Below are 25,000 nucleotides of genomic sequence, written 5' to 3'. Positions count from 1 at the left end.
TTATAAAATCATATTCAATTTTCTTTGAAGGGACGGGGTCTCTCTCTCTCTCTCTCTCTCTCTCTCTCTCTCTCTCTCTCTCCCCCTTTGCTGCCCAATATCCAGTCATTAGACAAGCTGCTTAGAGCTTCAAATATATTGCCTTCAATATCGTTATTGAAACTATCCAGATCTGTAGATGAACAAAGAAATAAATTTCATGTCAGCCATGCCAAAATAACCATATGATTATTAAAACTATCCAAATCACGATAAAAAAGAAATAAATGTCATGTAAGCTACGTAAATATACCAACATTATTGAATACTGTACTACTGAGGGTATGTAGCATCACATAGCCGTGACAACCCAACGAAATCACACGAATAATTACTAATTACGATAGAGGGCATCAGCAATGCTACTTAACCTTACCAACACAATGAAGTCACCACGAATAATCATTAAATGCCTCAGAGGGCGTCTAGCATTATATAACCTTAACAAACAAACGAAATCATTAGGAATAATTATTATATACTACAGAGGGTACCTAGCATCACATAACCTTAACAACCCAACGACAACGCAATGAATAATTATTAAATACTTCAGAGGGCATCTACCATCACATAATCTCAACAACCCAATAGCATCCAGACGAATAATTATTAAATACAACAAAGGACATCTAGCATCACATAACCTTGACAACGCAATGACAAGTCACTGAATAATTATTAAATACCTCAGAGGGCATCTACCATCACATAATCTCAACAACCCAACAACATCAAGACGAATAATTATTAAATAAAACAAAGGACATGTAGCATCATATACCCTTGACATCCCAACGAAATCACTAAGAGTAATTATTAAATACTACAAAGGGAATCTAGCAACACATAACCTTAACGACCCAACGAACTCCCCCCCCCCCCCATCCCCGTCCCCCCTCACAAAATAGAAAATTACTCACCCTGGACCATGAGTTTGTACGTGTAGGTGGCTCCGGGATACAAGGTGGTATTCAGATTTCGAGTGAGGAGGCCCGTGACGGAATCCAGCAGGAAGTGGCGATCGCCGGGCGGCGCGAACAGCTGGTAGGTGACAGCGGCGCACGGACATCTCGCCGACTCACCTGGTCCCAAAGGGCAGGTGAGACCTAGGTCCTCATCGGTGCTCCAAGCCCGGTACACGACTCCTGCAGAAGATGTATTGATCGGTCAGAAAGTTATTTTTTGGATTTTTTTTTTCTCCTTCGTCTAATTCTACCTCCTAAGATACTCATTTCGTTCTTCCAAAAATCTTAATATATCGTTCCATATCTTCTGTAAATCAATTGTCTTATTCTATTCAATTTCTTCCTCAGTTCTCCATAATAAATCTATTGGGCATTCATATTGGACTGTCTCACTTCCCTTTCATATTTTTCTCTCAACTCCTCCCCTTTTCTTTCCTTTTAGAAAATGTAACTGATATTTTTGACATGAAATAAAATAGCTGCAAGACTACAACGTTGGGAATTACTTTAGCAGCATATTATGATATAGAATATCGTCCTCCATCAAAGATACGTAATGCAGATGCTTTATCTAGATCTCCAGTAGACAAAGCACCAGAAGAGTATCATGACGGTATACTATTAGTTTCAGTATCTGAATAATAATCTTATGACTCGGCTTTCCAAGAGATTCTATGTACCTGTTATTTGATGTAATACTGTAGCTAATATGAAGATGAGAGCTATTCAGTTACATGGGCTCTTATAAACATAATTTGCTTTTAGTAGTTCCCGGATGGTATAGTATTGTCTATGAAATTAATCCAATTTTGATTATTACTTTTGCAACTATTTTGAGAAAGTATTTTCTTTTGATAATTATGTAGTTTTAACGTCGTGAAGCATGTTGTAATTTGCAGACGACATGACTTCTCGTTGTACCTTATAAAATTTTAGTGCCATTTTAACATTATGGTTCATCATATATATATTTATATATATTCATATCGATTCATATATATATATATATATATATATATATATATATATATATATATATGTGTATGTGTGTGTGTGTACCGTGTATATATTTATACACACAAACACACACACACACACATATATATACATGTATATATATATATATATAAATATATATATATATATATATATATATATATATATATATATATATATACACACACACACACACACACACACACACACACACACACATATATATATATATATATATATATATATATATATATACACTCCATTTTTGCAAATTACATAGCACTGAATTCTACCTAACGGAATTATTAGCCAATCATAAATTATCAAACATTTTTAAAACTCTCATCAAGTTACTATGGTTTACGGGAATTCAGAAAATGTATAACATTTTTATCTATCCTTTTAGATTATAATAATCGATAAGTATAAAAGTTATCTCTGTTTCATGTTTTATGTGAAAGTAAACACGTCTACTTTCCTTCCTTAACTCTCTTGCGAACGCGCTGCCTGATGTGGCTATTTGTATTTAGGGCGTGGCTGTTGTTGTTTATACTTTGAAACAAACACCGTCAGCCAGTTTGAAAAAGATTGGAAAGGGTTCTTTGGAGAGTCTGATTAGAATATAGAAACTATCAGGATTGTGGTACAAGGAGTAGAATGGAGAAAGGACAGAGATAGGTTATAAATGGATAAAGGTAGAGAAATCTCACTATTAAAAACTTCTAAATTTTAAGGAAGGAAAAGTGTACCCAAGAGAAAGAGAGAGAGAGAGAGAGAGAGAGAGAGAGAGAGAGAGAGAGAGAGAGAGAGAGAGAGAGAGAGAGGTAGCTATAAGGATAATAATAGGATTAATATATCCCTGTCTTATTTTCTTGATGATTTTTTAAATTTTCATTTGGTATTTCTCTTAATTTTTCACCGTTAGGTATATTTGGTTATAAAAATGGTCGAATAGAAAAAAATTAGATTCTCCTTATTCCTTGGTATAACATCAATTACCTGTGTCTGTAATGTATTTGATATGAATGGTCATAAAAAAAGTACAATATTTATGATAATCGAGTGATTTTTATAAATTGAATATCTAAAAAATTTATTTCAATATTATTAACCAAATTTCGCTATTACCTTTTAATGGGGGGATGGAAACAATGGTTACTTAATTCACCTATATTATTTAATGAAAACTACCTCAAAATGTTATTAAGCATAGAAAAATTGTAGATAAAAGAAATGCTGCCACTTAAATAAATAAATGGAAATTAATAAATGTACTATTGAATAAATAAAATAATACATGGAGATTTATTCAGATGGCAGCCGATTTCTACGGTAGATATATAATTCAATAAGATAAACAAGTAAATGAATACTTCAGTAAATGAACTACCCCATAAGCTATGAAACATTAACCAAAGCAGCAAGGGCCACGTCTCTTTTAAGAACCACCAGCCCATAACGAAGCCGTATTGAAATGGATCGGACGAGTTGGATGCTTGCTGAAGTAATATCACCCTTGGGCAGGATACCGCCTGGTAAAGAGATGGTCTAAGTGCAATTTTATTGCCGGCCGAAAAGAAGGATATTGCAACTTTGTCAGACTCTGTTGATTAGACAAGAAGTCTTCTCCTTTCTTTTTTTCTGTTTTTATAGCCAAGTGAAGCTATATTAACCCCCATTTCTTTCTTTCAGAAGAGTTAAAGAGACCCGCATTCAAACCGGTCGGACGTTCCAATGTTAATTGCGTGCCGTACCTCATGCGTATCTGCTGCAACTGGGCCCCCGAACGTTCGGAGTTTAATCTGGCCTCTAATCAAGCAGCCAAGCTCAGGTTAGTTCATTTCTTGCTCTCTTTACGGCGTTTCGAGTAAATGAGAACTCGAGTTTAAATACTGCCGTTAACCTAAAGTAAGGTGTGTTTACGTGAGCTCATGTCAATATAAAGCCTAATACATGTACAAACACACATTATATATATATATATATATATATATATATATATATATATATATATATATATATATATATATATATGTATATATATATATATATATATATATATATATATATATATATATATATATATATATATATATATATATATATACTGCAGCCTACACATTTCCTAGTTTTTACAAGTATAAAATTCTGAGTGACCATGAAAACTGACCGAATTTAAATGTTAATCTTCAACGACAGATTTTTATTGTGAACAGAATGCAGTATAAATTAGCAGTACAGAAATTTTCCTTTAAGCAAACAATCATTGTTTATTGATTTAATGATAGAAGTGTAGTTCTTCATGGTCATGACATGAATCCAAGACTCTCTCTCTCTCTCTCTCTCTCTCTCTCTCTCTCTCTCTCTCAATCATATTCTATGCCCTTCTCCACAACTCTCGTTAATATGAGCAGGCTTCTTGCTTTCTCTTAGTTACTTCCATTTGCTAGTGAGAAGTCTCTCTCTCTCTCTCTCTCTCTCTCTCTCTCTCTCTCTCTCTCTCTCTCTCTCTCTCTGGCCGTCTATGTTTAGGAGTTTGATTTTTTAGGTGCATTGATTTCTCTCCCACACAAAATTTATCTTTTTAGTTAAAAAAAAAGAACTTGAAACATTGAGATTCCAGGTGATAGTTGGAAATTGTTCGTTTCTTTGTTCAAATTTTCTCATACATAATCAGAGTTTACATCTTCTTCTTCTTCTTCTTCTTCTTCTTCTTCTTCTTCTTCTTCTTCTTCTTCTTCTTCTTTCTGAATTTATTTGCTGAATAATATTTATGTTTTATAGCTTTTTTTTTCATTTGAGAGACTTTTATTTAATATGGGAGTAAATTAACTTTCACTAAGACAATAGGTTTCTTATGTAATTCAATCCATATAAAAGCGTGTGCGTTCAGTCAAAAACATAAATACACACACATATATACACACACACGCACACACACACACACACATATATATATATATATATATATATATATATATATATATATATATATATATATATATATATATATATATATATATATCATATAGTATATATGGACTGTACATGATATATCGACATACCATCAACATTCTCGACTGTCATACTAAGCATAAAACACTTCTAGCAACATAAAAAAAGAATACTCATAAAGATCCACATCGAATAGCCGAGAGAAATAATACCATCGCGTGAGGCCCCAGACAGAAATCGATGGGAGGGCGGCAGTTGAAACCAGCGGGACTCACGAAAACAGGTGACGAATTTAGCCAAGGTTTCCTGTGCTGGGAACCAGTGGTGAAGGAGATTTGACTTTACTTTATAGAGGAGTGAGTTATGCTGTATCTCAATGTAAGCATAATTATGCTGGGTCGTCCTATCTCTGGTCATAACGTTGTGCTACGGTTGCAAGTGGTTTGTGTTTATTAAATTCATATTGTATAATATATATATATATATATATATATATATATATATATATATATATATATATATATATATATATATATATATATATATAAATATGCTTATATATTTGTACCTATATATATATACACACACACACACACACACACACACATATATATATATATATATATATATATATATATATATATATATATATATATATATATATTGTGTGTGTGTGTGTTTTAAGTGGCAGTACTTTATGAGCTAGTATAGAAGCACACTGTCATATATGAAAAAAAAATATACACAAAGACAGAACGTTCATTGATAAAACCATTTTTATACCACACATCAATACTCCGCTACTGACAGCCCTTATGAAATGTAAAATCTATGTTATTCTAGCAATACAAATATTCAATAGAGACTGAAAAATAAAGATCAATGTTTCTGCAAAGAAAAATCAGATACAAAGGAAAATCATCATCATCATCATCTCCTAACCTATTGACACCAAAGGCATCGGTTAGATTTCGCCAGTCGTCCCTATTTTGAGCTTTTAATTCAATACTTCTTCATTCATCATCTCTTACTTCACGTTTCATCGTCCTCAGCCATGTAGGCCTGGGTTTTCCCACTCTTCTAGTGCCTTGTGGAGCCCAGCAGAACGTTTGGTGAACTAATATCTCTTATGGAGTGGGAAGAGCATGCCAAAACCATCTCCATCTACCCCTCATCATGATCTCATCCACATATGGCACTCGAGTTATCTCTCTTATAGTTTCACAAAGGAAAATAGAAACTTGAAATTATATTAGTTCTTACCTGTGGCATTCGGTGGAATAACAGCTGTTGCGGAGTGAACAAGAAATCGTGGGGCGTAATAATCCTCTGTAAAGATAAAGGAAAAGGGTTTAATTACCTCTGATTATTTTTTATGACAGGGAATGCTGAATCCTATTTGATCTTTATCATCTTTATGGCATAAGAAATACTGTAATTATAAACCTTGATGAAATTTAGGGTGAGAATTATATAGTTATTTCAACTATACTTGTAAAATTTCATAAGCAGAAACGATATGCTGAGATTATTTATTTGTTTATAAAATTTAAAGGCTAAAAACTCCATGAAAAATCCATACGTATTCAATTTCTTTAAGTAAGAAAAAAGTATTAATGTAAATTATGCATGTAATTACTGGGGAAAATAATTTATTCAATTACACCCATATATTTTTTGGAGCAGGAGAGATACGGAATTAACCTCATCATCATCATCATCATCTCCTCCTACGCCTATTGACCCAAATGGCCTCGGTTAGAATTTAATCATGTCTGTTCATGAGCATAGCAAGTGCAAAGTTAATGTTATTGGAGTCCTATCAAACGAATTTCCAGTGAACAGCGGAGTACTCCAAGGGAATGTGTTGTCACCTATGTTGTTTATCCTCCTCATGGATTTTGTAATGCGTAGCACAGTCTTAGTTGGTAGAGAAGGATTGGACTGGATTGTTAATAGGAAATTAGAAGACGTAGAGTGTGTTGATGATGCTGTCCTTATTAGCAAAAACCACAGGATTTGCAATGCTTGCTTACCAGAATGCATGAAATATCACACAAGGTTGGGTTCAAGATAAATAGAAGAAAGACAGAGATGGTGAGAACGGAGTATGCAGTGGAATTAAACTATGATATTATAATTCTTTCAGACATAGGAAAGAAATATCTTATGATACATTTATTTCAAGAGATGTTACTGTATTTATATGTGAATACTTGTTTCTATTGCATGAATACAGAACTGGTCTATAAATTCAATAGATTGCAGTCAGGGCCTCTTTGGTTAAAGTCGTCTGTATGTACAGTATATTAAACTAGACGATGGAAATATGTTAATTAGCTAATAATATGAAATAAATATCAACATGAATAGTTGGATAAAAGTATTTGACTTTGGAAATTATAGCACAGAGGAAAATAAAGGAAAGGAAATTGCATATCATAGAATAAAGGAAAAATAGAGAAATATTTATATTTTCTGAAATTAAGATTAGGGAAATCTATATTTAATTTGATACCTTATCTTGACTGGGGAGCTAGCTTCAAAGTAAATATTTAATTCGATGACTTTGTTTGTGATCATCATGGATATTAATAAATCAATCCATTAAAAAACATGCATAACTCCTAAAGCTTCCATAAAATGCAAGGAACACCAGAAAGAACATTTATATTTTAGCTCTTAGAATATTTGAGTTAAACGGAATAAAACTCCTATTATGACATTTTTGTTATTATTATTACTATGTACGCTACAACCCTTACAACTCTAGCTGGAAATGCAGGATGCTAGAAGCCCAAGGGCTCCAAAAGGGAAAATAGCGCATTGAGGAAAGGAAATAAGGAAACAGATAGATTAGTGAGCCTGTGTGTACCCTCAAGCAAAGTTTCAACCAAAGACAGGTGAAGACCATGTTACACGGGCTATGGCACTACCCAAGACTAGACAGCATGGTTTGATTTTGGAGTGTCATTCTCCTAGAAGAGCTGCTTACCATGGCTAAAGAGTCTCTTCTACCCTTACCAAGGAGAAAGTAGAAACTGAACAGTTACAGTGTAGTAGTTAAACCTTTGAGTGACGAAGAACTTTTCGGTTGTTTTGGTGTTGTCAAGAGTATGGAGGAAGAGGAGAATGTTTGATATGAATGTATAAACTAGAACGGAAATAAATAAAAGATAAAAATATTCAGCATTCCATAAAAAATAGAGGCTTGTACAGTTGGATACAGAAATTCCTGGCGCACCTCCCTCTAGAAAAGTACACCGTATCACACTTTTACTGTACGATGAATAACCAAACAAATGATGTAGCCAGGGATGGCAGAGGTGGTGGGTGGGGCTGAATGAAGGAATTCGCCAAGCAGTAAGGATGTGGCAGACTGTACTTCCTCATTGTGAAGTGTGACAGGAATTCCTGCGTCCAATTGTACCTGAGCGTACAGTGACCATGGAAAACTAGTTCATTAATAAATCATTTTCATGTAAGTCTGTATTTCATGACTTCCGTTGCAGAGATATGATGAAGTAATGCTACGCTGGACTGGATTAGGCAGATTAGATTTAGAGTTTTGAGTTAAAATATTCGTAACATTAGAGTTTATAAATTCATCTGTGTGCCAAGTATTCATTAAAATGGCGTATATAAAACACAAATATATAGAATATATTTTTTCATGTTAGTATGGATTTGGGAGAGACTAAAACTTTATATTGTAAGTAATAATATATGCTATATGCAAAATTATTATTATTATTATTATTATTATTATTATTCAAGATTTTCAAACCTATAGATAAAAAGATACATAGGTCACTGCCGAATTCATATTTTAGTTATTAGTTTTTTTTTTTTTTTTTTTTTTGCGAATGTATCATATATTCCTTCATATTGGTTTTTCAAAGTTGCATACAAATTTCACCTATATTTGTTTTTGTTTTTATAAATAAGGGAAAACTAATGGCCTGAAAAAATGGTATTCAGTATGGCGGAAAATTAAACTTCATTAATTTTTCGCAAATTGAATATTAATACTTTTTATTGAAAAAATTTCAAACTCGCTATAGTGTTGGCATCTTGGTCCTTCCCAGCACACTTTTATTTTTCAAAGTTTTATATGAATTTAACTTATGTTTGTTTTTGGAAAATAAAAAAACTAAAGGCCTGAAAAATTGGAATTCCGTTGGGTGGAAAACTTAAACTTCATTAATTCTTTGTTAATCAAATTCTAAGACTTTATATTAAAAAAATCAAACTCACTGTAGTGTTGGCATCTTGGTCCTTCCCAGCATGGTCTGCAGTTACACGTGTTTTCCTCAGTCGTGTAGCCATTTATGCAGCTGTGGAAAAAATAAAAATAACCGATGTTAAGCAAGTAATCATTTAGTTTTCAAACGCAAAAAACAACAACATAGGCAGCAGTTAATATATATATATATATATATATATATATATATATATATATATATATATATATATATATATATATATGTATGTATGTATGTATGTATATATATATATATATATATATATATATATATATATACATATATATATATACTGTATATAATATATATATATATATATATATATATATATATATATATATATATGCATATATACGTATATATATATGTATATATATATACACATACAAACACACACACACACACACACACACACATATATATATATATATATATATATATATATATATATATATATATATATGTGTGTGTGTGTGTTTGTGTGTGTGTATGTGTGTGTGATAACTACTTGGAAATAAAATCCTTTATCTTACTTTATAGAAGGCTTGTTATTAATTTCTATTAGTATTTTACAAATTTTTATTAAAAGGAGGAGGTCTGTACTCCGTACCTACAAATTCAAAAGGAAATATGGACTGATTATTCATAGCTTTCAAAATAAATGTTTTTGACATTGAATTTTATTAAAGTTAAAGGAGTTATCTTTTTAATTAACTTAAGTTTGTAGTATTGAATTAAAATCAAATTTGCTATTCCCATATTTCTCTTTTATTCAGAAGCAGAAAAAGAAAAAAAATTTCTTCAAAAATATTTTATTGCAATAATGTCATCACTATTTCAGTTATTGTCTTATATCACAAAAATAATAACTTGAAATTATCGTGAATAATGATTTAACAAAGATAAATACAATTATTATTCCTCGAAACTTTTAGAACTCAAAAGAGAAAATCAATTAGTGAGCAAGCATCTGCCGTGAGGACCTGCTTCATATTGCTTCAGCATCAGCGAGGGTCGCATTTCAATTAGGTGCAGGCTGACAACGCTCTGACCTTAAGGACCAGAATTGAGGTTCGGGTTAACTTTGTTGTATTTCGGAAAAAGCCCAAATCGACGGCCTATAAAGGCTTGTATACTTACCAACTTCTCATTCCTCTTGAACCTTTTTTTTTCTAGTTAGTTCAATATTTAAAGGATCAGTATATATATAAAATAGTGGTGTACGCGACGCGTCAAAAATTATGTCTAAATATATACAGTAGATAGGTATGCACCCACACGCACTCGCCTCTCACCAGGGCATGGCTACTTTCTCCTCCCGAGGGACGGGGATTACAGAGCGTGACCGGAAATAAATAAATAAATATATATATATATATATATATATATATATATATATATATATATGTATATATATATATATATATATATATATATATATATATATATATATATATATATATATATTTATATATGTGCCAGGCACTTGCCCCTTATTATATAGGGGAGATTTGAGAGCCTATGTTCTCCAACGATTAAAATTACAATTAAGAAATGATAGGTCTTTACAATATAAAAGATATAAAAAAATGAAGGTAAATTTTTCGTAACCAAAGGAATATGTGAAAACTAAAAATCATTCAATTTGATGACAAGTCTCTCTCTCTCTCTCTCTCTCTCTCTCTCTCTCTCTCTCTCTCTCTCTCTCTCTCTCTCAAATCTTCGTTTTCTTCTTCATTTTCCCCTCCTTCGAAGGGACTTGAAAACTGCCTGGATGAGTTTGTCAATAATCATCTGACGCAGTCGGTTTCCCCGGAAAAAAGGAAAACAAAAATCAACTCGTATTCCCCACCCAGACTCCTTCCCTAACACACTAATCAACCCCTCAATACCCCTCCCTACCCCCCTCCCAGTCGTGCCAGTAAACAGGGTTATGAGCGAGACACACACACACACACTCACCTCACGTTTTTATGCCCTCCGTGCTGGTTCGTGGGGAAGCTCGCCTTCAGGTTCAGCTCTGCAACGGGAAAAAACACAAAATGTTTGGATTATTGTGACGTATACGTCTTTCTCAGGTCTGTTTATCAAATGAAAATCTAAAGCCTTTTTTTTTTATTATTTGTAGTTTAATTTGTTAGCTTATTTTATAAATAGTGGGATAATGCGTCAAGGGATAAACTTAAATGATAAGTACTTGCTTAATTTAATACTGGAAATTGAACTTGTGACCCCACCCATTTAAATGCGAAAAGTGAGTATATATATATATATATATATATATATATATATATATATATATATATATATATATATATATATATATATATATATATATATATATATATATATATACATATATATATATATATATATATATATATATATATATATATATATATATATATATATGTATATATGCATATGTATATATGTTTGCGTGTTTCTGTTTGCTGCTGTGTGTTTACAATTATGCAAGAATATTGATATGACCTTTCAACAACATAAGTAAAAATCTATATTCCAGAGAGTTGAAAAATAAGCAAAGACATATCTTAAAGAGAAAACATTTCAATTTCTGAGAACGTATGAAATTTTTCTTGCCGCTTCAAGAAAAATTCTAATACCGTAAGCTGCGGAAAATCTTAATTTTGTCCGAAACAATCAATCAACCTTTACTTAAAGCTCAGTATAATTAGTATATAAAGTGATTTCATTGAGTTTAATTTTTTCGTGATATAGTAATTGAATATTATAACAATATCCTTAGATATAATGAAAACTAAAACTATTCTTACACACCGATGTATGATACTCCATTGATAGAAACAAAATAGAATAGAATCTTCAGTTCAGGTTAGAGGTTTATTAGGGCATCTAATATTAAGTGAATTGGTTTATATAATATATGCTGTATAACGTTGAATTAGGAAGTTATCGAGAGCCGGTCTTCTAATGTTACGAGATTAGAATTGGATAGAATCAAAATTTGAAACAATCCAAAGTGAGCTTCAATCAAAATATTTCTTCTACATCAGATGTATGAAACTTATGAAATGAGAAAGCATTATTTTTCCTCTTTACCTATATTTGATATAGTTCTCTTGCATGAGGGTAAACTAGGGCACACTATTATTATTATTATTATTATTATTATTATTATTATTATTATTATTATTATTATTATTATTATTAGCCAAGCTACAACCCTAGTTGGAAAAGCAAGATGCTTTAAGCCCAAGGGCTCCAAATAGCCCAGCGAGGAAAGAAAACAAGGAAATAAATAAACGATATAAGAAGTCATGAAAAATTAAAGTTAAATATTTAAAAAAACATTAATAACATTAAAACAGATATTTCATATATAACTATGAAAAGACTTATGTCAGCCTGTTCAACATGAAAATATTTGCTGCAACTTTGAACTACAGTATCTTATTTCTCTTCCTCTTATTTATATTTTGGAGTTTTTATAGTGTATACGTGAAATGATTATTTTAATGTTTTTACTGTTTTTAGAATATTTTATGGTAAGTGTTATTACTTCGCTTTTAGTTTATTTCCTTATTTGCTTTCCTCACTGGGCTATTTTTAGTTGTTGGAGCCCTTGTGCTTATAGCATCCGGCTTTTCTAACGAAGATTGTAGCTTACCAATAATAATAATAATAATAATAATAATAATAATAATAATAATAATAATAATAATAATAATAATAATAAATTTCATTTGTTAACACCACTGATAAATATTTCTCACTTCAGAAGTCATTCATGATTTATGTTAAATCAAACCTCGATGGGTAAAAGAACATTATCTTGAATGAAATATACATTTGACTAAAAACCAGCATCTTTTTATATAGAAATTGAAGTTGAAGATCTCATTCTCGTATATCAAAATACATTTGATATGCAAATCAGAATAGAGGATTTAAGTAAGAAACGTCATCGATAAACATTAACGAGAAATTATTTAACAATTAAAATAATTCGACCTACTTTTAATATATGTAAGTTACATAAAGATAATAACTCGTTTTTGATGTATAAGAATAGATTAATTCAATGCAGTGCATTAATTAACATATTCTTAATCATCACCTCTTACGCCTATTGACGCAAAGGGCCTCGGTTAGATTTCGTTAGTCATCTCTATATAGAGCTTTTAATTCACCCATATCAAATAAGTATATAGCCAGAGTGTTGTTATGAGAGGAAGATGCTACCAGACCCGTCTTAGTCCCGGAGATGACTTAAAGTGACATTCCTCCATCGCAAACTGAAGTTAATGGTGATGAGATATCCCAGACAAAGTTACCAGAGCCAATGTTTGCAGAGTCTCGGCCACGAGTAAACACAAAGTTTGGAATGTAGCTGAGGCTTCCGTCAAAGACGATATATATATATATATATATATATATATATATATATATATATATATATATATATATATATATATATATACATATATATATATATATACATATATATATATATGTATATATATATATATATATATACATATATATATATATATATATATATATATATATATATATATATATATATATATATATAAAGAGAGAAAGATATACATATATATATATATATTGATTTATTTATACATTCACATACACACACGCACACACACACTCACACACACACACACACACACACACACACATATATATATATATATATATATATATATATATATATATATATATATATATATATATATATATATACATATATATATATATATATATATATATATATGTGTGTAAGTTCATAAACATACACACACATATATATATATACAGTATATATATATATATATATATATATATATATATATATATATATATATATATATATATTATATGTACATATATATACACATACACACACACACACACACATATATATATATATATATATATATATATATATATATATATATATATATATATATTACATGTATATGGAACCTTTCTTTTCATTCTTATAATAGATTATTGTAAAATGTCATATAAACTGTTATTGGTAGTGTAAAAGATTGAAAAAGAAAAGTTTTGTGATTTAATCTAATTAACTGATATAGAATCATAATAATTTAAATCTGAATGTAAATGAACTTGTATCATCCAAAGATTTAAATAGAACAATAACGATGTATATGGATATGTGATAAAACAAGCATTTATTAATTCTTGGTGTGATTGAAGAATTTAAAAAATAACAATTATCACGGGCAATGTTAAATAAATCAACATTTAATGAAATAGATACTAAGTATTATGTGAAAACATGTTCATGAATAACAATTGACTGAAAGAGGAAGAACATATTACTCATAGCAGGATATTGAACTAGTGACGTTATCAATAACAAAAGAGAACTCGCCTAAAAGAGATGTACAAAGGACGGTCGTATCAAAACACTATGTAATATACCCGACATTGACAAGTCTTTAATAGCAAACCAAAGCAAAAGAGACATTCAGTTACGTTTCCTGTTGTTAATACCAATCTATTGTAAGTCAGTTAAAAGCATCAACGTATACCAAAGTATTTTCCAAGAATAGTTCTTCATCATCATCATCATCTCATCCTACACCTATTGACGTAAAGGGCCTCGGTTAAATTTCGCCAGTCGTCTCTGTCTTGAGCTTTTAATTCAATACTTCTCCATTCATCATCTCCGGCTTCACGCTTCATAGTCCTCTTTCTAGGGGAGTGCGAAGAGCATGCCCAAACTATCTCCATCTACCCTTTAATAAGATCTCATCCATATGTGTCACCTGATTAATCGCTCTTTTAGGCTCATTTCTATTCCTGTTCTGTCATTTAACACCCAATATCCTTCTGAGGGATTTGTTCACGAATCTACAAAATTCGTTGGATATTGTTTCATTGTCATACCATGACTCATGTCCATATAGTAACACGGACTAAATTGATATATATAGGGAAATGTCAAACGTTACATAACGCCATGGATAGTGATATCATTTCTATTCAGAATGGAAAAATAGTCCAACATTAAAACATTGAGAGGGAGAGGGAGAGGAAACTGAATATTGCAATCATAGTGGTTTTTAGAACGGTACAATTCTCTAACGATAGAATTGAAAATGTACTGACAAGAATTATACATTATTTTTAATGTGATTATTTATGTTCCTAATTAGCTCTACCCATTTTTAGGATATTACATTTCTTGTTATTATTCCATCCCCTGTAACAGCTATCAGAAATCTCTCTCTCTCTCTCTCTCTCTCTCTCTCTCTCTCTCTCTCTCTCTCTCTCTCTCAGACTATAGCTACATCCTATATCTGGTCTATGACCTCAAATTAATGTTCAAACTCAACATTTTGAATAAAGTGTTCCCAGGTGAAAGTAAAGAATATCTCTTTTTCCCAGAACCGACAAATAAACCAGATTATATATTTCCCGGAAGCCTATCTAATTCCATAAAGCCTTGCTTAATGCAGACGATTATTCATTTGATGTCTTTATTGCAAAGTAATTTGATATGCATGACCTGTAACAGTTGACAACAGCTGGAATAACGAGGGTTAATTAAACAAAAGCAAATTATCTAGAAAATGTGCTCGTCTAAGTAACTTTAATAACAATCAACTTATTTATCATAGCTTCTGGAAAAGAAAGAAAACTGAACAAAGCGATAATATCTGTGCGTAAGATAGATTTTAATGAAACTTATACATTAGGAAAACAGGAACAAAAACAAGTGAAAAAAACAAAAACTTTAACTCTACTCCTGTGAGTTTTAGTGTCCAAACAAACACTAACAAAAATGTAAAGAAATCGCTATTAATTATTCTATTTTATTATCATAAAGCAACATTTATTTAACCGACTTTGATAAACCTTCAAACAAAATGTAAAAATTTGTTTATAGAATCTATAATTCTATCATAATCTATATCAGTGTTATTCAAACGCTAAACATACATTATCAATGTTCCTAGATATGGATTAATCTCTCTGTCTATCTATCTATCTCTATATATGGTTGTGTGTTTATGTACACACACACACACACACACACACACACACACACACATATATATATATATATATATATATATATATATATATATATATATATATATATATATATATATATAAATTCTTTTCTGAGAGGGGATATCTTAATGTGGTGGAAGGGTTTGTGTATCGCCATGGTTAGTAAAGCTGTACTAGTTAGGTCCACCCTTACTAGGCTGGTTTGCTGTGAGTGATCAGACAAACGACTCCCACCATCACCAATTCGCAGTTGACCAGCGTGATGATGAAAATTGGCCAAATCTCAGACACAAAGAAGTAGAGTGCTGAGGCCTTTGTTATGCAATAGACTAGAAATGGCTGCATCTGTTGTTGTTGTGATATATATATATATATATATATATATATATATATATATATATATATATATATATATATATATGTGTGTGTGTGTGTGTGTGTGTGTGTGTGCGATTATATATATATAAATATATATATATATATATATATATATATATATATATATATATATATATATATATATATATATATATATATATACATATATATATGATATTTTTAACCTGAAATCTTTATAAAAATTTAACAAGAATTCCATGTAAATGTCATATCTTGTCCATTTCCAATGCATAAAATCACTAAAGAATTCTAACCAAATTATTTTATTTTCATTATCTGACACATCGGCCCTAAATCTATCCTCTCTGCGATTTCCTTTTCCTAAATGTCCATTACCGGAGAGGGAATAAATATTTCAATATTGAATTATCTATTTTTTCATATATCTCCATAAATCATTCATATTGCTTTCGAATATCTCTCCATTTACGATATCAGAGGAAATTTATTTTCCAAAGGAGCTTTAATTAATGTGGTGAATATTTTTTTTAGAGAGAGAGAGAGAGAGAGAGAGAGAGAGAGAGAGAGAGAGAGAGAGAGAGAGAGAGAGAGAGAGAGAGAGAGATCCCAGTAATAATTAATCTACAGTACATTAGATTCATTATTGCTTCCTATTTCCCAGATCATTCGCCACTAACGGGATGAATATGAGATGGGCAAAGCAAGAGAATAAACGTATCAATCAATGAAATCTTATTTGACATTTTTTTTTTTTTCAATCTAGTATCGCTAACTAGATTCTACATTTATAACGTTTTTCCTAACTATATTAGCCACGCCCTTTGAAATATGTTGAAGGGTTATATATGAATAACACCCCTGATTAACCTTACTTGTATCTGGCAAGTCACTAATATTTACGTAATAATATAAGCACTTACTACCACTCCCTCTTCAATTGTTTACGCAAACAAGCCACCCATTACAGCATACGTCTTTTTAATGGGATACCCAGGAACCTCACAAAAAAAAAAAAAAAAACGTTTATGCAAATACGTGTTTAGTAAGGTAGAGCCGAATGTTATATAACAAAATGTATGCAAATAAATAATAATATCATCCTGTCAGAACACTGAGACTGAGCTGAAACATGGCATTATTGGAGGAGATAGAAAGAAAGAAAGAAAAAAGGAACTATTGTCTGGTCGACCTTCTCTATCATTAACACATCTGAGTCACGTGTTATATGTATGTCTACATATAATATCAAGAAATATTATCTTATTTTTTTTCCTCTTTTAATGACTATTGGACTCCTCCATTGTCAAAGCGTAAATGAAGCACTGTTCTTATTGTGCTATATTATTCTTTGGGGGATACTTATGAAAAGGTCTGATACTCTTCTCATCTAAATCTTAACATCCATTCTTCCCTGTAAAAGCAACTCTCATACCCGATTTAAGAGAAACAACTGAATAATACTTCTTTAACTATTAAACAGCCTCTTCTAAGCATATCTTTTGTCAACGTCTAATGGCTGTCTTATCCCGAACCTTTTAGAATTAATGTTAAGCTTTACACTAACCATTAATCCTTCCATAACTCACTTCTTTGTCTCCTTTGTAGCGCTCTGCTCCTTCTACTTCAAAAATATCACCAGAAGTGATATTTTACTCCCAGATAATTTTTTATCATTCTGAATTTACATTTACTGCATAAAGAGCTTGTCCCTTAATAGAACAGCTGCTTGCCTTTTACAAATGTTTCTTTTTTTCTAATTTATTCCCCATTTCTCTTTCACTTCAAATTCTCTTAAAATTCCTTTTAGTTATTACCTTTCAATCTTTCACTCGACTTTAATGTCAGAACCGGGCGTCCAAAATACTTATGAGAATTGCTACATATTGCGCAGCCAACAAATCGTGTCTACACGAGAATAGTTACAGATGGCTTCAAACTGTTGGAACCTAGTATGTCTACTTTAGGCTCTAGAGCCTTTAAATATGCGCCCCCTAGACTATATAATAAGCTCTCACGAAACATTCGAATGATTGAAGACATTAAGGCTTTCAAGAGGAAACTGAAGACTTTCTTATTTCATGAGTCATTCGACAGTGTCGATTTAACAGTAAATGAAGAATATGAGACATGAAACGTTAAATACTCTGAACGAATAAGGTAAAACGACAGTGGAGGTCCTGTAGAGAATGGGGTTCCCCTGCTGTATGGGACCGGAAAAGCAGCCATCAAAGTAAAGTATATATATATATATATATATATATATATATATATATATATATATATATATATATATATATATATATATATATATATATATATATATAGAAAAAAAAACGAACAGACTTCCACGTACCTGGCCTCGTATAAGCTGGCATCATCCAGCAGAGGAACACCAGAAGGGAAAGCATTGGACATGCTGGACTCTCCATGGTGATCAGAGAAGTGAAACTTCTAGTACTTTCGGGCGGTACTCAACCTTTCCAGCACTGCCGTAAAAGGGAGGTGAGGAAATTTCTTTCCTTGGAAGATGTCTCTTGCTTAGCGAGACGTCAGCTCTCGGCTTTAGTTGCAAGAGTTTGCTCTTTGCAGAGCTTCACTGTTTAAAAATGGGAAACAGTGTCAGGTGTGACATGGTCATTTCCGTGGCTATCAGTAAGGTTCTCATTTCCTCCGAGATACGAAGACTTTCATTCTTGGTTTCCATCAGGGAGTGGTGATTTTACTCTACAATGCATCTGCTAATAATTACATTGAGAGATGCGACGTTGTTCTGGTACGAACTATTCTGGGTCTTGTTTTTCGTACCTCCCTCCATTACTGATCTGGAAAGATAGAAATTCATAAATTGTAATATAATTGTAATAATTGCATTAACATGTAAAGTAGTAGTTACCCCTAGTTTTTTTCTGATATTCCTACCTAGACAATTTGTATTTTGTATTTTGAGGAAATAATTCGCTTTTGATGGTGCTTTTAAATATTTTAAAAAGTTGTATTTGATAATCATGGTACAAGACACAAAATACAGATTGTTACGTAATATAAGCTTTGAGAGGTTAATACTTGATTTCTCCTAAATTTTGTCATATAAGATTCCAGGGGCATAAGAGGAAATTATTACTGTTTAATTTCATGATTGATTGATTTTGAGTTATCCTATCTGGCATCGAGGTGCTTTCATGACCAACCTGATATTAAATCCCTTGTGTTTCATAAGATTTCCCTTTCTCACTTATAAAATCGGAAAGATGCGTGATTTGTTTTATAGCTTCTATTTCATTTCCAATTCTAAATTAAATATTTTTTAACCTAAGTAGAGATTCTGAACTTTGTAGAGTGATGAGTAGTTAGTGAAAAAATTAAATTGAGTGCAAGACTCGTCAAAAGGGCTCAGATTGTAGGCTTCAGTGTTTTGAATAATAATATCAATAATAAATTCATCATAATTTTTCTGAAATTGTAACCTCAAAAAAATGTTTTAATATGAGGAATGATTTCTCATTGCCCCTCAATTTGAGATCAGAGAACAGAAATTTAACTTATATATATATATATATATATATATATATATATATATATATATATATATATATATATATATATATATATATATATATATATGTAATATATGCATATAAATACATGTATATATATATATATATATATATATATATATATATATATATATATATATATATATATATATATATATATATATACATGTATTTATATATATATATATATATATATATATATATATATATATATATATAAATACATGTATATATATATATATATATATATATATATATATATATATATATATACATATATATATATGTATGTATATATATATATATCCAGAAGGTACAAAGTATAACGCTAAAAGCCTGAGCATAAAGTTTTCAAAGAAGCTATTTTGCATAGTACCAGGTTCACTCGCTATATTGGATGAAAATTCTTATCTAAGATATTCTGTTTCTTAGATGGCGTATATCGATGAAGCTTCATGAATAATTCGTACGAGACGTAGCTTCTTCTTCCTAGAGCCTTGAAGTTAGATAGTTTAAAGTTTTTCAATAAGGGATATTGCTTCGCTATGCTCTCGAGGCAAAACCTGATAATATTGATGCCGGAAGCGGCAAAAACTTGAAGTAGGTCCTTTTAAGCCTACAATTTTAGCCTGTCTCAATTTTCCTCTTGTTTCAAGTTTTAAAAGCCGCTCATGAATGGCAGAAGCTAGGGATAGTGTCATTGGCCTAGTAAGCGGAACAATGTCCTAGAGACTGACCATATATACTGTAAATATGCATAGTGCCCAAGCCAGGCAATTGCTGCTGATGACTCTGCAGGTAGACCTATAGGCTCCCCAAACTCCACCCCTTTCCCTAGCTCACAAGGATGGTGAAGTTGCAGTGATTAAAGGAACTAACGAGCTTTAGCGGGACTTGAACCCCAGCCTGGCGAACACCAGTCAGGGACGTTACCACACAGACCACCACAACCCTGATACACTAAGGATAGACTAATACGAAGTGTTGGCAAAATAGTGGTTTAAATAAATGATTTTGTACTAGAATTCTCATATAACGTCATCTGACGAAAGAAATCGGAAATCATGGCCACCAGATAATGTCTTCTGATCCCATATAGTTTCTTTTCTACTCCTGTTCTGTAATTTTATTCCCAATATTCTTTTGAGGGCTTTGTTCTTAAATCGACAAAATCTGTTTGATATTGGTTCATTGTCATACCACAACTCATGTCTATACAGTAACATCGATCTCACTAAACTGATATATAGCCTGATTTATGTATGTAATTTCATGTGATTTGATTTCCAAATTTTATTTAACCTAGCTATTGTCTGGTTTTCTTTTCTAATCTTTCATTAAACTCTAATTCTAAAGATTCTGTATTAGAGAACATAGTTCCTAGATATTTAAATGATTCCACACCTTTCTCCTTCCAATGATATTTCATCTTCTATTGTATATTCTATTCTCATCTGTCTTTCTTTTATTTATCTTCAGCCCAACCTCATGTGATATATCATACAATCTGGTAAGTAAGCTTTACAAGTCCTGTGGTGTTCTGATAATAAAGACAGAGTCATCAGCATACTTTAGGCCAGCTAGTTTCCTGTTACCAATCCAGTCCAATCCTTCTCCGCCATCCCCAGCTGTTCTATGCATTACAAAATCCATGAGGAGGATAAACAACATAGGTGACAACACATTCCCTTGGAGTATTCCACATTCCACCGGAAATTCATTTGATAAGATTCCACTAACATTAACTTTGTACTTGTCATGCTCATAAACAGACTTAATCAAATTTACATGTTTAAGAGGAACTCCATAAACACGCAGGACTCTCCACAAAATTGGCCGATGTACACTATCGAAGGCTTTTTCATAGTCCACAAATGTCATTTAAATTGGATTTCTATATTGTGCACACACACATTATATATATATAAAGGGGCTAGCGTTCGATCCCAAGTATGAGGTAGAAATTTATTTCTATTTGAACACGATGTTGTGTTAATATTTATCCATATTGACTCATTAGGGGTAATTTGAATGAATTACTATCAATTGTGTCACGTGGTGGGCCGGGAAATTGAGTAAAACTCGCTGGTAAGAGACAGATGTCTCGCCAGGTAAATCCTCGGACAGCTAGGTAGCGTCAGGTTCCAATTTCTTTTATGGTCTCTCGTGGCATATATATATATATATATATATATATATATATATATATATATATATATATATATGTGTGTGTGTGTGTGTGTGTGTGTGTGTACTGTATATCACGCTTCCCTTTCAAGTCCAAAGAAACCCCTAAATCCCCTTTGAGAACATCATAATATTTTTCTTCTCTTGGCGACGAGGCTTCTCTCCTGTATCCCCTCCAGACCTTCTTATTCACCGACTGACTTTGAAGATTCTTCCAAGGAGGTGCATTAATATATTACACCCGAAGGAAACCCTCTCTCTCTCTCTATTCCCTTTTCTCTTCTTCCAATTTACCGTTCCCTTCTCATAACTCCATCTTACGGTTCCGTTCACTCGAGGAAGTGAAGGGAATTTTTATCCCACAAGTCGTGTCTCGTGATTAGCATCGTTTACTCTACCACACACGTAAGTGGGTCAGTCCTTCCTTTTCCCTAAAAGGAAGGTATGGGATTTATTTATTTATTTATTTTTTTTTTTTATTTATTTTTTTTTTCTATTGACATATTCATCTAATTCTTTTAACGGTGTAGGTCATTATTGATTTCATTCCATGTGAAATTTCCCTATACTTCAGTTACTATTCCTTAAACAAATTACTTAATTATTAATTTCATTTAATGTTTGATTTTATTATATACTTACTGTACTTGGATTTTCATTTACGTATTTCTCGGTATAATGACTTGTCTCTCTTTTTCACCAATATAGCTCATTATTGATTTCATTCCATGTAGAATTGTATATTTTAGTTACTATTTATTCCGTAATCAAGTTAGTTAATTAGTAATTTCATTCAATGTTTGATATTCTTATATACGTTCTGTATTTAGATTTTCATTTACGCTAGTTTCTTTTTATATCTTTTAGATTTAGATAATGTACGTATTGATCTACTTACTTGCTATGTTAGAGAGTTAGGTGTTTAATCAATTTATTAAACTTTATTTTTTTTTTTACTTACGGATCTTTAAATCATATACGTCAGTATTGAAAATATTAGAATAGAGGAATTCTTATTTATATTTCCATTAATATTACATAAATTTTTAGGAGTGCTTAATATATCTTGCTAACAAATTCTTATACATGTGAGATAAAAAATCTGATTTTTAAAGACTATTAAGAATCTTTTCAGACAGAAAGGTTTTTTATATTAGAAAACCTGTAGAGCTATTAAAATATTCATAAAATTTAGTGAAATATTGTGAGGTTTTGGTTTTATTCAAAGAAAATATTTTTATTTTGTTAATAAGTTTAACATTCCGGTAGATATGATAGTAATAACTCTATTTTGTAAACTTACTACAATATAAAGTGCGTATCTTAAATTTTCTTATATTTTGAAATATTTTTTTCTTTAAACCAAATAGTTATTTTCTTATATTTTTTTTTCTATTTTTGCACTCCTCATTTCACTTAAACTTTTGAGTATATATCCAATTTCCCCATCAGTTTCTGATCAGAAATAAAACTTTCCTTCGGTTATTGAAAAAATATTTGCATTTTAGAAATCTGACGTCCATTTGCTAAACTTTTCCAGATATCTCACTTTCGTTTCTTAAAGTTAGAATTTCGAAAGTTTTTCAATAAAGTATATGCAAAACTTCTTGAATGAAGTGATTTAAAATGAGCCAGAAGATTCGAAATTTATTTTCGTTTTCATAGTGTTTTTAAAATTTGATTTAATTTGTTGAAATAAGATTGATATGGAATATTGTTCCTTTCCTTTTGCATCATTAGAAATTATAACTAGGAGAGTAAGAATGACTAAATCATTCTCAACGATGTTTTTACTTTATTTTTATTTTATTTTTTATTTTTTTGGTGTCTTTCATTCATTCTTTTATGATGGATATACTACTCCATATGTGTTTCAAATAACCTGCTTGTGTGCTCGTATGCATAAACTTACTCGTTTATGCAGATTGCTTAGGTTGAAAGCTTCTGCTCTCTGCTTATTTTTATCTATCTATTTCGCTTAATATATATATATATATATATATATATATATATATATATATATATATATATATATATATATATATATATATATGTATATACATACATATATATATGTATATCTATATATGCGTATATGCGTATGCGTGATTGTATATATCTATAATTCAAGAGGTAATGAAAGTGGAGAGGATCAACGGTTGTTCCTCAGAAAATTTCTATTCCTTGTTCATGCAGTTTTTATGTCATATCAAATTCTCGAAAAATAATCATTATCAATAGTATAAATGAATTATTCTTATGTTTAATAGAATTACTACAAAATGAAATGCAAGCGACTAAGGACAATTATTCTAGTAATATCAGTAGTACTGTTGTTACTTACAGTATTTTCTGTATGATAAATAATTTCAAAATAAATAAAATATCTGAGCAAACGTAAGTAAGGCTTACAACTTTTATCTCACGAAAAAAAAAAAATTGCATAATATTTGCAATAATGGTCCAACGTTACTAGAAAAAATTTATTTTCTGTTCAATAAACATTTAATGATATGAAGTATAATAAGAGTAATAAAATTTTCTAATATCATGTTTTATTTTTGCGCCTAACCTTTAGTGTTTGAGAAATGCTTTCGAGATTGATTACTTCAAAATGTAG

General features: G+C 30.9%; 1 protein-coding gene across 1 annotated transcript in view; it reads right to left on the bottom strand.

Annotated features, from left to right (window-relative positions):
• LOC137649652 (uncharacterized) overlaps positions 1–25,000 on the bottom strand; it is a 102,400-nt gene that overhangs the window by 19,583 nt on the left and 57,817 nt on the right. Inside the window, exons 2-6 of the mRNA XM_068382631.1 lie at positions 18,993–19,461; positions 11,186–11,243; positions 9,216–9,295; positions 6,222–6,287; positions 963–1,187 (exon numbers count right to left, since the gene is read on the bottom strand). Coding sequence (XP_068238732.1) covers positions 963–1,187; positions 6,222–6,287; positions 9,216–9,295; positions 11,186–11,243; positions 18,993–19,068 — 505 coding nt within the window. The 5' untranslated portion in view covers positions 19,069–19,461. The remainder of the gene's footprint in view (positions 1–962; positions 1,188–6,221; positions 6,288–9,215; positions 9,296–11,185; positions 11,244–18,992; positions 19,462–25,000) is intronic.

Source organism: Palaemon carinicauda, chromosome 11 (assembly GCF_036898095.1).
Source record: "Palaemon carinicauda isolate YSFRI2023 chromosome 11, ASM3689809v2, whole genome shotgun sequence".
NCBI classification, from domain to species: domain Eukaryota; kingdom Metazoa; phylum Arthropoda; class Malacostraca; order Decapoda; family Palaemonidae; genus Palaemon; species Palaemon carinicauda.
Note: the sequence above shows the minus strand (reverse complement) of the source record. Positions and strands in the feature narration are given on the sequence as shown.